The following is a 17,819-nucleotide window of genomic DNA, read 5'->3' on the forward strand; positions in this document are numbered from 1 at the left end:
TTGACACGTAGAACCCGGAGCAGAGTGGCGCAGCGGAAGCGTGCTGGACCCATAACCTAGAGATCAATGGATCAAAACCGTTCTCTGTTATCCACAATTACGCCTAGCTTTTCATTGGGCGGCACGGTGGTTAGCACTGGTGCTTCACAGCACCAGGCTCCCAGGTTTGATTCACGGCTTGGGCCACTGCTATGCAGAGTCTGCACATTCTCCCCGTGTCTGCGTGGGTTTCCCCCGGGGGCTCTGGTTTCCTCCCACAAGTCCTGAAAGACGTGCTGTTAGGTCATTTGGACATTCTGAATTCTCACTACGTGTACCCGAACAGGCGCTAGAATGTGGCGACTAGGGGCTTTTCACGGTAACTTCATTGCAGTGTTAATGTAAGCCTACTTGTGACAATAAAGATTATTTTTTAAAAAATAAACTGCTACTTGTTTCCCAGTCAGGAGTTCACACTTTAAAAACAATGTGCCAGTAGAAGGGATCCATAGAGCCCGACAGTGCAGAAGGAGGCCATTCGGGCCACTGAGTCTGCACTGGCCCTCCAAAAGAGCACCCTACCTCGGTCTACTCCCCCGCCCTATTCCCGTAACCACCCACGCACATTGATCATGGCAAATCTACCTAACCTGCACATCTTTGGAGATCTAATTTTCAGTTTGTGTGCATTATGTACCTGTCAAAGCGTCACTGTACCTTATGGCAAGGATCCACAGAACATATTTCACTGATATCTAGGTCATGCAAAGACATCAGAAGTTCTGCCCGCAGAGTGCAATAATGGACATTTCTTGTCCGTAGGAACAGAGTGCGGAGAAACTGGAGAACCATGTCATACAGTTTCACATTTTTCCCGATCATGTTGGTTAATTTCTGAACAACCTAAGCATATAAGGGGAGCAAAAGCATTAAAGTATTACAAACAAAGCAGGTTAACTTCAAACATACAATGACACTTTAAAGGCCCGCAAAATATAAAAGTACACATTTACTATTATAATTAAAAGACAATTAACAGATAGACAATTAATATATAGTAAATAATATTTTAACCATCCTTATGATTTTTAAAAAATGTATTTATGGGATGCGAGTGTCACTAGCTAGGCCCGCATTTATTGTCCATCCCCAATTGCCCTTGAGAAGGTGGTGGTCAGTTGCCCTCTTGAACCACTTCAGTCCCTGAGGTGTAAGTACACCCACAGTGCTGTTAATGTGAGTTCCATGATTGCGACCCAGCAACAGTGATATATTTCCAAGTCAGGATGGTGAGTGACTTAGAGGGAAAATAAAACCCAATGGCAGGCCACTGAATATAAAATGTAAGTACCCCAAGTACTAACTCCCAAGCACCTATTCATTTTATGCAATTGTGAAATTGCTGGGTTACGGGGATAGAATAGGTGAATGGGCCTAGGTACGGTGCTCTTTCAGAGGATCAGTGCAGACTTGATGGGCTGAATGGCCTCGCACTGCACTGTAGAGATTCTAATTACTGATTTATATCTGCTGAATGCTTTCTCCTCTCTTTTCTGGAGTTGAAAGTATCGACTTAGTGTCCTGGCGTGTAGCAAAGTGCCTATTTTCACATTTAGAAAGAGTGCTACTTCATCATTACCTTTAACTTTATTGTTATCATTATTAACATCATTGTCTTTAACTTGCATTTGTCACACTGGATAGTCATCAAGAGTAAAAATTCTCTCTACTTCAAAGAGTGCTGTAGGAGAACACATCAGTGGCCCAGAACTTCCATGAAGTGGCAGTCACCATTCTGAAGCTGCACATTTCCAACTTGGGGCCTTGTATGAAATGTGCAGCATAGCTTCTTTGGGAGTCCTTTCTGTGTAAAGCAGCATTGGGGTGGAGCATGAATGTGTGTGTGTGTGTATAAAACCAAAAGGTCCCAGCTACTTTGACTGCTGGTGGCAGTTGGTAGGTAGGCAGTTTGGGAGCAAGGAAGCGTCAGTACGATAGCGACCCAGGAGTTAGAAGTAGTTTAAATCCTTCCCATTTCCTGCATAACTATTCTGCTAAGAGGCATGAAATCATCTGGAGTTCCCAATTTAAACCAAGTCTCGGACGGTTCCGAATGCAGTGTAATTGCCGATGAGAAGTTTAAAATCCTCAGGCAATCCACCAGCAATCATTGTGTGGGAACCTCCAGGGTGGGTGGAAGTACAGCCTATCTTCTGGGTTATACCACTCTGGGAAATGGAAGATCAGGGCTAGTATCACCATCAAATTTAACAGTTTAGTATCTTTGATAGCCCCCACCACTATTTCCATATTTCTTCCACGAGTCTGGAATTTTATGTACTTGTTGAAAGCTAAGCTAACATGTCTGTTATTACACAAGTGAGGGTTACGCCCTCTGAGAAACTCCTCCCTCTTTTTAAAAATGATGATGCAAAGTCCCTCAGTAAAAAGTCTTCATGCTACATGCACAAGAGCAAAAACACTAAACAGGTAAATAAAAAGGAAAATATTTATAAGCTAGCGAGAACTCCTGTAGCCCTTTACACTGCGCCCCAGACATTACACAACTCATCTCTACACAGATTTAAACAGCTTATACAAAATTATACAAAAAAAGCTACTTCATCTCGTGAACATTTTCATTATGTTCAGTGCCATTCTCACAAACAAATTCTAATTGTTTTCCAAATGCCGAATTAATTATATTACTCATCAGTCTCTCTCAAACTTCTTGCTGAGTCCTTGCTCCCTACCAACCACGCCATTAGCCATGACTTGCCATAAACAATGCCATGGACAATTGAGTCTAAACCGAAGATTTTCACAGGGAGATGGGAGGGAGGTCGCAGCGCTCCACAAGAACCTCAGATTTTTGTCAAAATGTAATTGTCAAATTTCTGCCCGGTTGACTTATGTGCATGTGACTATTATCGTTGTTAGCAATAATGCACCCTATTTGAAAAGTTAATACTGTCATTTAGAATAAAATTAGGAAGGGTGCCGAGAATCCCCGGGAATGTGAATATTTACTGGAGTGCCAATAGAGAAAGAATTGAAAATCATTGTGAAACAAATGCTTATGGACTCCAATAATGCAGAAAATAATCTCAGGGTGACTGGTACTGCATCTTCCTGCTAAGTTGCCAAAGGCATTAAAATATTGAAAGAAATTGAAAAGTTTTATGGAAGCAACATGCAAGAATTTTCTTGGACAATATAGGAATTAGGAGCAGAAGTAGGCAATGCAGTCCTTTGAGCCTTGCAATCAGATTATGGCTGATCTCTTCCTGGTCTCATATCCACCTCCCCACAAGAATCAGTGCATGCAAAAGATAGAGGTACAGAGTCTCTGTGACATTTGTGAAACTTCCAAAGGCCATAGATAAGTTGGTGGAATGGGCAACTAGGTGGCAGATGAAGTTCAATGTGGATAAGTGCAAGATGATGCATTTTGGTAGGTAGAACGTGGAGAGACAATATAAAATAAGGGGTACAATTCTTGAGGGGGCGCAGAAGCAGAGGGACCCGAGTGTTTATGTACATAGGTCTTTGAAGATAATAATATTTTATTGTCACAAGTATGACGTTATCATGAAAAGCCCCTAGTTCAATTTCCTGTACCTGTTCGGGTAAGCTGGTACAGGAATTGAACCCGCGCTGCTGGCCTTGTTCTGCATCACAACCAGCTGTCTAGCCCACTGAGCTAAACCAGCCTTATCCTAGCAGGTGGAGAGAGTAGTTAATAAAACACACAGTATCCTGGGCTTTATTAGTAGGGGCATAAAGTGCAAGAGCAAGAAAGTTATAATGAACTTGTGCAAGACTCCAGTTAGACCTCAGTTGAACAGTGTGTACAGTTCTGGGCACCATAATATAGGAAAAACGTGAACACATTAAAGAAAGTGCAGAAGAAGTTTACAAGAATGGTTCCAGGTGTGAGAAACTTCAGTTGTGAGGATAGATTGGAGAGGTTGGGACCTGTCCTCCTTGGAGAGAAGGCGGCTAAGAGGAGATTTGATAGAGGTGTTCTAAATCACGAGGGAATGACAGGGAGAAACTGTTCCTGCTCATAAAAGGATCGAGAGAGCACAGATGTAAAATGATTTGTAAAAGAAGCAATGTGATGGAAGAAAAGAAACTTTTCTTGTGCAGTGGAGGTAGGTTCAATCGAGTGATTAAAGGGGGGCATTAGATGATTATTTGAATAGAAACAATATGCAAGGATATGGGAAATGGTGCTAAGTAATGCTCATTTAAAGAGCCAGTACAATCACGATGGCTGTCCTATACCTCTCCTTGTCGCCTGGTTTTGGGGGATGCGGAGAAGAAGTTGTGCAGGACTGACAGTTCACTGCTGAAGAGGGCATTTTCTTTCTCGACGATATACTGTTTCAACAACGGGGAGACCTCATCTCCAAACAATGCCTGGTTATCCTGCCAAATCTGACGTTTCACTTCGGTGGCACAGATTTTGTAAAGCTCCTTATCTGCCATCACCAGCTTTAACTTCTCTTCTGGTACCTGGGAAAAACAGAATGCAATACTGGGCCATTATTATATTGCAAGGTAAAGATTAGATGGGTTGGAGGTAATAGCAAGAAGAACAATGGACATATCAGCGGGAGGGAACTCCAATAAACTTTTAAATATCAACATCTGATCATTTGATTAAAATCGTGGAAGGAAAGTTCAAAACTCAGATTTAACACTTTTCGAACACTCTGCGACTGACCTTGGGCAAATGTTTCATCACGCACATTACAACAGGTTGTATTGATGGAACTTTAACCAATGGAAAACATTTTCCCAGGAGATCTTCTAGCTTGTTATACCTAAGGCAAAATGTTCCAAAAGAAAAAGAAAATCACCAAATGCCAGCAATAAGTCTCACAGAGGAATAGGTAATCAAAAGAAATCCAACTATAATTAATTGTTCCAGAATGCTAGACCATTCTCAGTGCTTTTTAGCTCTTTGCTAAACTGTCTTTCAGCATTCGAATTTTATTTAAAATCATTTTTAATGGTGATAATATGGTTTAATGATTCATAGAATTTACAGTGCAGAAGGAAGCCATTCGGCCCATCGAGACTGCACCGGCCCTTGCAAAGAGCACCCTACTTAAAGCCACGCTTCCACCTTATCCCTGTAACCCAGTCCCCTCACCCATCCTTTTGGATAATAAGGGGCAATTTATCATGGTCAACCTACCTAATCTCCACATCTTTGGACTGTGGGAAGAAACCAGAGCACCCGGAGGAAACCCACGGAGACATGGGGAGGAAGTGCAAACTTCACACAGACAGTCACCCGAAACTGGAATTGAACCCGGATCCCTGGAGCTGTGAGGCAGCAGCGCTAACCACTGTGCCCCCGTGCCACCCACAAAGCAATAAAAATGCTGCTCTGGACAATGGCAAATATAACTGTTAAATAGAGTTTTAAAATGGGGAACAAAATTGAAGAGTAAATGTCTGGATCGAAGGTCTCAACCTATTTAAAATAATGTTATGTATTTGGTTTGAACCACATTCCCTATAGACAAATGAAAAATGATTTTAAATGGACACAGTAACCGTTTTGCCGAGATTGTATGAGGAATGTTACGCCCCCACTCCCTTGACATTTTAAACCCCGGGAAATTTATCTGCCCAAATAATTGTGGCTCTGATTATTTATTTTTTTTCTTTTAAGAAACAATTTTATTGAGGTATTTTAGGCATATAGAAAAAATGACATTGTACAGTACAAACAAAAAAAGTCAAGACACAAATTCCACATTAAACATAATGCAAACCACAGCTCTGTTCACGTATGGACCTGCCTCAATATCCCCCTACTCGACTCGACTCGACTCTACCCTACCCCCCCCACCCGCTGACGCTTATTCCTCTGTGAAGAAGTCGATAAATGATTGCCACCTTCGGGCGAACCCTAGGAGCGAACGTCTCAAGGCGAATTTGACTCTCTAGGCTAAGAAAGCTTGCCATGTCTGATAGCCTTACCTCAGCCCTCGGGGGCTTTGAGTCCCTCCATGCTAACAGTACTCGTCGCCAGGCTACCAGGGAAGCAAAGGCCAGAACATCGGCCTCCCTCTCTTCCTGGACTCCCGGGTCCTCCGAAACCCCAAAGATTGCCACCTCCAGGCTCATTACCACCCCAGTTTTCAACACCCGGGAAATCACATCTGCGAATCCCTGCCAATACCCCCCAAGTTTAGGGCACGACTAGAACATGTGCACATGGTTAGACGGCCCTCCGGCACATCTAGCACACTTGTCCTCCAGCCCAAAGAATTTACTCATCTGGGCCACCGTCATGTGGGCCCGGTGCACGACCTTAAACTGGATCAGGCTGAGCCTGGCGCATGTTGCGGTCGTGTTTACTCTGCTCAGGGCTTCTGCCCAGATATCGTCTGCCAATCCCCCCCCCCCCCCCCGAGCTCCTCTTCCCACTTAAGCTTCAGGTCCTCGGTCTGAGTATCCTCAGCTCTCATTAGCTTCTTGTCGACGTCTGAAACTCTACCCTCTCCCACCCCTCCCCTAGAAACTACCCTGTCCTGCCCCCCCTTCGGGAAGGACGGCACCAGTCTGTGTACAAAATCCCTCACCTGCAAGTATCTGAAGTCGTTCCCTCTCGTCAGCCCAAACTTCTCCTCCAGCGTCCTCATGCTCGGAAAGCTTCCTTCCAGGAACAGATCCACCATCCTCACAATCCCTGCCCTCCTCCACAGTCGATACCCCGCGTCCATGTTCCCCGGGGCAAAATCGGTGGTTGCCGCAGATTGGGGTCCACACTGATGCTCTTACCTCCCCTACATGCCTCCTCCACTGGCCCCAGCTCCGAAGAGCCGCCTCCACTATCAGGCTGGTGGAGTACCGTGCCAGCGAAAGCGGCAGAGGCGCCGTGACAAGGGCAGCTAAGCTAGTGCCCCTGCACGAAGCAGCCTCCATCCGCTCCCAAACCGACCCCGCACCCACCATCCATATCCTTATCATTGCTATGTTGGCCGCCCAGTAATAGTTGCTGAAGTCGGCAACACCAGGCCCCCTTCTCCTCTGTTCCTTTGAAACATCACCCTCTTCACCCGCAGGAACTTCCCTGCCCATACAAATCCCAGAATAATATTATTCAGCCTCTTAAAGAAGGACCGTGCGATAAAGATGGGGAGACACTGAAAAACAAACAAGAACCGCGGGAGAATCGTTAACAGTCTGCATCCTCCCAGTCAATGACAGCGGGAGCGCATCCCACCTCCGGACCACCTCCCTCACTCGTTCCACCAGTCGGGACAGGTTGAGCCTGTGCAACCTGCCCCACTCCCGTGCCACCTAAATCCCCAAATATCGGAAACTCTCCCCCACTAGCCTGAACGGCAACCCCTTCAGCCTACTCTGCTGCCCCCTCGCCTGAAATACAAACAACGTGCTCTTAGCCATATTCAGTTTGTATCCAGAGAACCGGCCAAATTCCCTCAGGGTTGCCATAATACCGTCCAACCCCACCATTGTGTCCGATACACATAACAGCAGATCATCCGCGTATAACAAGATTCTATGTTCCACTACCCCCCGGATCAGCCCTTTCCATCCCTAGAAGCTCTCAATGCAATTGTCAGCGGCTCTATGGCCAGCGCAAACAGCAGTGGGGAGAGAGGGCAGCCCGGTCTTGTTCCACGGTGCAGTCTAAAGTAGTCCGATGTCGTCCTGTTCGTCCTTACACACGCCCCCGGGGCCTGATACAATAGCCTAACCCAGTCGATGAACCCCCCTCCCCCCCGAAGCCGAACCGTCCTAGTACCGCCCACAGATAATCCCACTCGACCCGGTTAAAAACCTTTTCAGCATCCATGGCTACCACTATCTCTACCTCCCTACTCTCCGGGGGCACCATAATCACGTTGAGCAGCCTTCTTATGTTGGCCACCAGCTGCCTCCCCTTTACAAACCCGGTTTGGTCCTCCACAATTACATCCGGTACACAGTCCTAAATTCTGGTCGGCAAAATCTTGGCCAGTAACTTGGCGTCTACGTTAATCAAAGAGATCGGCCTGTATGACCCACAGGCCTCCGGGTCCTTATCCTGTTTCAGAATGAGCGAGATGGTGGCCTGCGACATCGTCGGGGGTAAACTCCCTCTGTCGCTTGCCTCATTAAAGACCCTGACCAGCACCGGCCCCACTATCCCTGCAAATTGTTTGTAAAACTCCACCGGATACCCGTCCGACCCCAGGGCTTTACCCAACTTCATGACCTTCAGGCCCCCCTTTGATCCTGACCAGGGCCCCTAGTCCGTCCACCAACCCCCTCCCCACTCCTGGAAAGGTCAGTCCGTCCAAGAATCGCCTCATTCCTCCCCCACCCCCCCGGTCTCCCGGGTGGTTCCGAAGTGTACAGCTTCCTATAAAAGCTCCTAAAGACCTTGTTCGGCCCTGCCGGGTCACCCACTAGATTACCTTCCCCATCCACTACCGTCCCTATTTCCCTAGCCGCTTCCTTCTTCCTCAGTTGCTGCACAAGCATTCTACTGGCCTTCTCCCCATGCTCATAAATCGCGCCTTTTACCTTTCTAAACTGCTCTACAGCCTTGCCTGTAGTCGGCACCACAAATTCGGCCTGCAGCCTCTGTCGTTTCCTGAGTAACTCTGGCCTCGGGGATTCCGTGTAACTCCTCTCCGTCCGTAGAATTTCCTTAATCAGTCGGTCCATCTCTGCCCTATCTGTCCTGTCCCTGTACGCCCGGATTGAAATCAGCTCCCCTCTCACCACTGCCTTCAGTGCCTCCCAGAGCACCGTTGCCGAGACTTCTCCAGTATCGTTCACCTGCAGGTAATTCTGCATGCATTTCCTCAGCCTCTCGCACACCGCCTCGTCCGCGAGTAGTCCAACTTTCAGCCTCCATGGTGGACGCTGAAAGCTGTCCTTACAAAACTTAAGGTCTACCCAGTGCGGAGCATGGTCCAATATGGCAATTGCCGAATATTCTGCCCCCACCATTCCGGCCAGCAGATCCCTACTCACAACCAAGTAGTCAATTCGGGAATACACCTTGTGGACTTGGGAGTAGTACGAGAACTCCCTCGCCATCGACCGGCTAAATCTCCACAGAACTGATCCCCCCATTTGCTCAATGAACCCTCTCAGTTCCTTTGCCATCGCTGGCAACCTGCCCGTTCTTGAGCATGACCGGTCCAGGCTCGGGTCCAGGACCGTATTAAAGTTCCCGCCCATGATCAACTTACGCGTGTCCAAGTTGGGGATCTTACCTAGCATCCTCCTAATAAAATCCACATCGTCCCAATTAGGGGCATACACACTGACCAGGACTACTCTCACCCCTTCGAGCTTACCACTCACCATAACAAACCTGCCACCCCCATCCATGACTGTACCCTTTTATTAATCAGGATCACAACCCCCTCATCATAATCAAGCCCCGAATGAAAGACCTGACTGACCTAGCCCTTCCTTAACCTAACCTGGTCTGCCACTTTCAGGTGCGTCTCCTGCAACAAGACTATGTCCACCTTCAGAACCCACAGATGCGCAAACACACGCGCCCTCTTCACTGGCCCTTTTAACCCTCTTAACGTTCCAGGTGATCAGCCTGATTGGGGGGCACTTCGACCCCCCCCTTTGCCGATCAGACATCCCCTTTCCTTGGCAAGCCCCCCCAGCCATGTCTCGCGCTTCCACTGGCCCGCCCCACACATGACCTCCTCACTGCTACCATGCCCAGTGGCTCCGATTATTTGAATAAACTGGAGACTTCATTGTATTTTAGCCAGAGTTAAAAATTATGCTCGAAGTGGAAACTTTCAATGCTTCCTTGCATGAGATTACAAACTCAACATTGAACTACAGACAAAAGTTAGCAAAAGTAAAAACACTAAAATGTCTACATATTATGTTTCTCAGTAGTAGGCTGGTACAATGTGTGTGTAAAAGAGAGGCTTATTTTTAAAGCACAATAAAATAAAAGTACTCTCAAATCAAATCGAATGCTCAGAAAAGTTTTTTTGAAGAAAGATATACGGTTATCATTTAGGGATTCAAAAACTACACTTTGATAGAAACCTTTCACTTCAAGCACCGTTTGGGAACGGAGAAAAGCATTTCAAGATAACCCTAAAACTTACCACTGCATCAAATTTCTCCTTACAAATGCTGACTCTAGTCACTTACTGTCTGTGAATATTGTAAAATGTCATCCCCAGATTTTAGGTGACAAATCACAATCATTAAGGATTTTGTTTATTGTCACGTGTACTGAGGTACAGTGAAAAGTATTTTTCTGCGAGCAGCTCAACAGATCATTAAGTACATGAAAAGAAAAGAAAATACATAATAGGGCAACACAAGTTGCACAACGTAACTACATAAACACCGGCATTGGGTGAAGCATACACGGGTGTGGTGTTAATGAGGTCAGTCAATAAGAGGGTCATTTGGGGGCCCGGTAACAGCGGGGAAGAAGCTGGTTTTGAGTCTGTTTGTGTGTTCTCAGACTTTTTATCTCATTATGAAACCCAGAGAAAAAAAAACATAATTAATTTGATTGGATGCCACAGTATCACAACATATGTAACGTTACCTGTCTCCGTCTTTTCCCTCTGATGCTATGGTGGCAACTTTATCAAGCAGTTTTTCTCGTAGTTCATCAAATACAGACTGGTGGAATTCCAGCCTGGGAATGCTGTGCAGATCCAAGAAAGGTAAAGCTGATTGGAGGGATGGCAGCAAAATTCCATTTTCAATCTGAATTCATGAAAAAAATGAAGTCATTTAGCATATAAAAACAAACAGGATACAGAGAAGAGATCAACCATGATCTCATCCTGCCTTTGGCTAAAGTGTGACGATGTTGAACTTCTTGATCAGCATCTATTAGATGGTGAAAAGGTTGCTAACTCCTCCATAACCTAATCACCTGATAGCAGGTTTATGCTTTTTGTGATGGCTGCAAGATTTGAATCTTGCCTTTTTGAAGCAGAATCCCAATACTTGGTATACACGAACACAGATTCCCACACTACCTCATACACTGAATATAGCCCGAAAGGCACAGCTGGAGTCATCAGAGGTAACATATGGTTGCCATTAATTCTATAAACAGTACAGGTCATTATAATCGAATCATAGAGCGAGCAAGTAAGATCACAATATTTGACTACCAGCGGCGGCATGTAGAAGGCGGCCAAACACTAGGTAGCTCCCGCCAGGGCACTTGTTTTTTGGTCCTTTTTGCCTGGATCGTGGGGAAATTTGGTGAACAAACTCGGCCCATCAAATGGTTCCATGAATCCATCAAGGGGGGGGGAGAGAAGGGAGAGAGTGAGAGAGAAAGAAAAAAAAACCCAGATCAGATAGGTCATATGGAACGTGCTGGGGTTGGGAGTGCAGTGAAGAGATCGAGACTTTCCTGTCACTTGAAGAATTTAAGGGCCAATGTGGTGTTTTTGCAGGAGAATCGTCTGTGGGTAAGGGACCAGATCAGAGTCTGGAGGGGTTGAGTGAGCTAGGTATTTCACTCGCGTTTCGACAGTAGGGTCCGGGGTGGCAATTTTAATTCTCATTCGTCTCCCCAGTTCATAAGGTATACTCCAGGGTAGACTTATTTTTGATGGGTGGGTCGCTTCTACCCGGGGGGGGAGCAAAGCAGAATATTCGGCTATAGTCATTTTGGACCATGCTTCGCACTTGGTTTGAGAGGTGGGCCCTATTCAACGTCCAGCATGGAGGCTGGATGTAGGGCTACTGGCGGATATGGGATTTTGTGGACGCATTTCTCAGGCTATAGATAAGTATATTGGGTTCAGTGGGAGCGGCTGTCTCTCCTTCCACATTGTGGGAGGCTGAAAGCGGCTATCAGAGGGGAGATTATATCATAAAAGACGCATATGGATAGGGAAGTAAAAGAGGAGCGCTAGAAGCTAGTTGACAATATTCTGGAGGTGGACCGCAGGTATTCAAGTAACCCTACCCCAGAGCTCCTGGCAAATAGGAAGAAACTGCAGCTGCAGTTCGATCTGTTGTTTGCGGGTAAGGCCGTGTGCCAGCTGTGGGGTTTGAGGTGTCTTTTATGAAATTGGGAGAAAGCCAGCCCTTTCCTGGCTCACCAGTTGAGGGGCAGGCAGCCTCCCAGGAGATCATTCAGGCCAGGGATTCGAGCGGGCAAACTGGAATCCGCCCCGGATAAACGGTGCGTTTGAGGCTAAAAGAATTTTTGCAGGTAGGATCTGCCAGAGGGGGGGGGGGGGGGGGGGGGTCGGATATGTTGGCATTTTTGATGGGTCTGAACCGGGATACAAGTTGAATCTGGGTAAGTGAGAGTATTATCTGGTGGGATATGGAGTCAGTTCAGACAAAATTTTAAGTCTGCACGTTTTCGCCGTGTCTGCGTGGGCTTCCTCCGGGTGTTCCGGTTTCCTCCCACAAGTCCCGGAAAGACTTGCTTGTTAGGTGAATTGGACATTCTGAATTCTCCCTCTGTGTACCCGAACAGGCGTCCGAGTGTGGCAACTAGGGGATTTCACAGTAACGTCATAATAATAATAATCTTTATTGTCACAAGTAACACTCCAATGAAGTTACTGTGAGAATTGCAGTGTTAATGTAAGACTACTTGTGACATTAATAAAGGTTATTATCATTATTATTAAGATTGGATCTCTGTCGAAGTTGGCCCCTAATTGTACCAACCACTTGTTTGAGCCGGCTAAGCCAGATACCCTGTTGTGGGAATGGGGAAAGAAAGGGCTGGAGAAATTAGGAGATTTGTTTCTGGAAGGGCAATTTGTGAGCGTGGATGAATTGACGGTGAAATATGGGGTTGTGGGGTCGAATACATTAGATATCTCGAGGTTCAGAATTTTCTACGTGAGGTCTTCACGACATTCCTCAAGGTGCCGTCGACATCTCTTATGGAAAAGATCCTTTCGCTTGCGGGGTCAGAGGAGGGTAGCATATTGGGCACCTACGGGCGGATCTTTTCAGAGAAAGTGGGCCCGGGGGGTGGGGTAAAAATGAGGTGGGAGGGGGAGTTGGGCCCATAGTAGATGACGAGATGTGGAGTGAGGCCCTTCATTGGGTGTACTGCACATCCTAGTGTCCGAGGCCGCGCTTGACCCAGCTCAAGGTAGTGTTTAGGACACACCTGACCAATGCGAGGATGAGCATCTTTTCCCCCCAGACGTTGATGATGGGTGTGAGCGGTGTTCCGGAGGCCCGACCAACCACACACATGTTCTGATCCTGTCCCAAACTGGTGAGTTTTTGAGTCTCCTTTACCACCATGTCGATTCTAAAGGTCGAATTGAAGGCATGTCCCCTGGTTGCCATATTTGGGGTATTGGAATCGCCAAGGCAACGGACAGGGACGGATGTTCTGGTCTTCACCTCATTGGTTGCCCAGAGGTGAGTTCTGCTCGAGTGGACATTTCCAATCTCACCCAACGCCTCGGCATGATTAAGGGACCTAGTGGAGTTTCTGCACCTGGGGAATGTCAAATACAGTGTGCGGCTATCGGTCGAGGGATTCATTACATTTGGCAGTCTTTCATTACATATTTTAAGGAGCTAATCACCATCAGTTGCTGGGGAGGGGTGGTACGGAAGAGGGGGGTCTGCGTGGGGATATATTTTATTCAGTTATTTTTCTTGTATGTTGTTTGTCGAATTGTTCAAATGTAAGTTGTTTGTACTATTTGGTAAAATTGAAAAACTGTAATCCTTTTTTTTAAAAAAAAGATCACCTCTTCTGTTTCAGCATCATATTTAAGGGATTATTGGATGTCGAGCAGATTTCCTCAAAGTTGCATACCAAAGGGTGGTTCAGTGGTTAGCACTGCTGCCTCACAGCACCAAGGACCCAGGTTCAATCCCGGCCCCGGGTCACGCGTGGAGTTTGCACATTCCCACCGTGTCTGGTGGGTCTCACTCCCACAACCCAAAAGATGTGCAGGGTAGGCGGATTGGCCACGCTAAATTGCCCCGTAGTTGGAAAAAAATGAATTGGGCACTTTAAATTTATATTTTTAAAAAAAAGAAAGTTGCGTACCAATATAACCGACCTCCTGCTGATTAATTAATTTGCCATTTATACTACATTGTGGCTTGACAAATCAGAAACTTGATGGGTGTTACAGCGAGCTGGCACACTCCTCTGTCCAGCACCTTTCCCTTATTTCATTCTGTTACTCAAGTAGCAGCTACCTAACATTTGATAAATAACATTCAAAATCAGTAGCCAATGGTACCGTATCATCCAGCAGCTAGGAAACATCTTTGCTGGGTGGGGGGGCTTGTATTTCAGAGGACAAGGAAAGGGGAAAAAGCGGGATGGGTTCCAGAGATGGAGGGCAGGTAGAGAGAGGGTTCCAGAGATGGGGGGCAGTGAGAGGAGGTTCCAGAGGTTTTTTATTGGGGGGGGGGGGGGGGGGAGACAGGGACACAAGGATAGAGGATGTTCCAGAGTATTGGGGGATGTCAATCCAGAGGGGAGGGGGAAGAGGGGGTCCGCACGATGGGAGGGGGGGGGATCCGGAGGATGGGACGGGGGTCCGGAGGATAGGACGGGGGTCTGGAGGATGGGACAGGGGTCCGGAGGATGGGACGGGGAGGGGCATCCGGAGGATGGGAGGATGGGCGGGAGGGTCCGGAGGATGGGAAGTGACGGGAGGGTCCGGAGGATGGGAAGTGACGGGAGGGTCCGGAGGATGGGAAGTGACGGGAGGGTCCGGAGGATGGGAAGTGACGGGAGGGTCCGGAGGATGGGAAGTGACGGGAGGGTCCGGAGGATGGGAAGTGACGGGAGGGTCCGGAGGATGGGAAGTGACGGGAGGGTCCGGAGGATGGGAAGTGACGGGAGGGTCCGGAGGATGGGAAGTGACGGGAGGGTCAGGAGGATGGGAAGTGACGGGAGGGTCAGGAGGATGGGACGTGATGATGGCGGGGTCCGGCAGATGGGAGGTGATTGGGGGGGGGGGGGGGGGTCGGGCGGATGGGAGGTGATGGGGGTGGGGGTGGGGTCCGGCGGATGGGAGGTGGGGTCCGGCGGATGGGAGCGGGGTCCGGCGGATTGGAGGTGATGGGGGGGGGTCCGCTGGATGAGAGATGATGGGGGGGTCCGGCGGGTGGAATGTGATGGGGGGGTCCGGCGGGTGGGAGGGGGGGTCCGGCGGATGGGGGGGGGTCCGGCGGATGGGGGGGGAGGGGGGGTCCAGCGGCTGAGGGGGGGGTCCAGCGGCTGAGGGGGGGAGGGGGTCCAGCAGCTGAGGGGGGGGGGGGGGTCCAGCGGCTGGGAGGTGATGGGTGGCGGGGTTCGGCAGATGGGAGGAGATTGGGGGGGGGGGTTCGGCGGGTGGGAGCTAATGGGGGGATCCGGCGGATGGGGGGGGGTCCAGCAGATTGGGGGGGGGGGGTGGTCCGGCGGGTGGGAGATGATTTGGGGGGGGGGGGGGTCCGGCGGGTGGGAGATGATTTGGGGGGGGGGGGGGGGAGAAAGAGTTCGTTCCTTGTAAACACCTCTGTCCGTCGGGAGCCTGTTTAACCAGCCGGTCCCGGTTGCTCCAGGCAGAGTTCCCGCTCCGCTGCTGCCCGGGCTCCGGGCCCGCTCACCTGGAACTGGTCGATGGCTTTCAGCGGCTCGGTGCAGTTGGTCAAAGTTTCCTTCAGGTCGTCTCCGCTCGCGATGCCCAGTTGCTGCAGCCCCGAGAACATGGCGCCAGCCGTGGGGGAGCCGCTCCGTCCGCACACCAGCTCCGGCTGGAGAGCCGCTCCCCCCGCACCCGGGTTCCGGCATCAACAAACCTCCCCCTTCACCCCGCTGCTGGTCACACATCACACCGTCCAACTCAGCATCTCCCTCCCGCAAGCCCTTGTTTTCATCCAACACCCGCCGCCCCGGAACAAACCTGAATGCGTAGATTCAGATTTGTTCTGAATCACAGAGTGCCGCAGGCTATTGGGGAATTATAAAAACCACATTTGCACTGGGCACGATTTAACGCCCCCCGCCCCCCTCAAGCTAAATATGGCAAGAGGACTTGCACTGGTGAGATTTCAGAACGCAATCTTCCCTGGTCCTCCTGGAACCTGACCAACATGAAACCATTGGCATCTACTTGGCAAGGTTAACATCGCATCTTCACCCCTCATCGAATCTTCCCACCCAGTGGGCACAACGTTACGCCAGCGCCAATTACTACTGTTTTTTTTTAAATGGGAACCAGGCACCATGACCTCTGAAAAGAGGGGAGATGATGACCACCACGGTCTTCATTAGCACTAGGAAGTCCAAGGAGACAGAGGCTGCTGGGCAGATACAGGTTGTGGGGTTGTGTTCACATGAGGAGAAATTACTTTCATAGGGTTTGTCATGGTATTCAGATAAACATCATGGTGCAAACTCACTGATGGACAGATCAACGGACCAATCAATACACACGCAACATCACAGCCAATCACAAGCAAGAGCAGACACACTATAAAATGGGGAACACAACACTTCCGATTCTTTCCAGCAGGAGACAGCTCTGGGCACAGAGCTCACAGCAAGTCACTCAGACATTCACCATGTGCTGAGTGCCTCTCCAAAATAGTGTTGGGGCTGGGTCCACAGGTTAGAGGGTAATGAACGAACCACAGTAACCAGTTTACAAATGTTAATAATAGTAATAAAACTGAGTTGTACCTTCAGCAACCGTGTTGATTCGTCTGTGTAGCAGAGCACCCAACACGACATGGTACCAGGCTTGTAACCCAGTACCTGTGACATCTACCTACGCATCCTCAGGATTACGCCATCCTGCGCCATGGACATCATCAGCCCGCTGCAGCCACCCAAAATCGCTGGAAACCTCGGTGGTAACTGGAAGTTGTTCAAACAGTGCTTCCAGTTCTTCCTAGAAGCCACAGAAAGGGAGAACGCTTCGGACACCAGGAAAATCGCCCTCCTCTCCACGGCAGGACAACACGCCATCCACACCTACAACTCCCTGGTGTTCGCGGAAGGGGAGGACAAGACGAAGTACAAGACGGTCCTTCTCAAACTCGAGCAACACTTCAGCGTCGCGGTAAATGAGAGTTTCAAGAGGTACCTCTTCCAGCAGCGCCTGCAGGGTAAGGATGAGCCTTTTCAATCTTTCCTGACACACCTCCGTATCCTTGCGCAGTCCTGCGGTTACGAGGCCACCTCCGATTCCATGATTCGGGACCAGATAGTTTTTGTGGTCACCTCGGGCACCCTGCGCCAGCAGCTCCTCAAGATAAAAAGTCTCACCCTAGCCACCACCATCGAAGCCTGCGTCCTCCATGAAAACGCGACCAGCCGCTACTCCCAATTACAAGCGGCCGAATCGGCAGGGCAGGTGTCCTACGAGGCCGAGCGGGTCCAGTCCATCGAGTTCCTCCCGGCCCGCGGCCCGGAGGGGGGCGGCCATTTTGCGCGCTTTTCGCGGCCTCCCGCGCTTGTATGCGCCAAAAGAGACGTCGACGTAGAGGGACGTGACGCGCAGGCACGCTCTACGCAGGACCGAACTGCGCATGCGCGATGTTGCAGCGAACGCCATGACGTCACTACGTGCGGCAACTGTGGATCCGCACATTTAAAGCAGCAATGTCCAGCAAAGAACTGACAATGCCTCCGCTGTGGCAAGATGGCCACTACACTGCCTGCTGCCGAGCAGCTCAACCTGGCAACGCTCCCCAATTCCGACAGCCTCGCAGGGACGTGCGGACCATTCAGCCTCCATATTCTATATCATACCCGGACGATATTCAGACCGGCGATACAGACGACTGGGAAGCCTTCCGTGTTGCGGTCATCGACAGGAACCGGATGT

General features: G+C 49.1%; 1 protein-coding gene across 1 annotated transcript in view; it reads right to left on the reverse strand.

The window, feature by feature from the left end:
* nelfb (negative elongation factor complex member B) overlaps nt 1-15,938 on the reverse strand; it is a 35,741-nt gene extending 19,803 nt beyond the window's left edge. The window contains exons 1-5 of the mRNA XM_072488292.1: nt 15,595-15,938; nt 10,571-10,734; nt 4,712-4,811; nt 4,270-4,500; nt 697-882 (exon numbers count right to left, since the gene is read on the reverse strand). Of these exons, the coding sequence (XP_072344393.1) occupies nt 697-882; nt 4,270-4,500; nt 4,712-4,811; nt 10,571-10,734; nt 15,595-15,696 (783 nt within the window). The 5' untranslated portion in view covers nt 15,697-15,938. The remainder of the gene's footprint in view (nt 1-696; nt 883-4,269; nt 4,501-4,711; nt 4,812-10,570; nt 10,735-15,594) is intronic.
* Between the last annotated feature and the right edge of the window lie 1,881 nt (nt 15,939-17,819).

The sequence above is a fragment of the Scyliorhinus torazame genome, chromosome 22 (genome assembly GCF_047496885.1).
Source record: "Scyliorhinus torazame isolate Kashiwa2021f chromosome 22, sScyTor2.1, whole genome shotgun sequence".
NCBI lineage: Eukaryota > Metazoa > Chordata > Chondrichthyes > Carcharhiniformes > Scyliorhinidae > Scyliorhinus > Scyliorhinus torazame.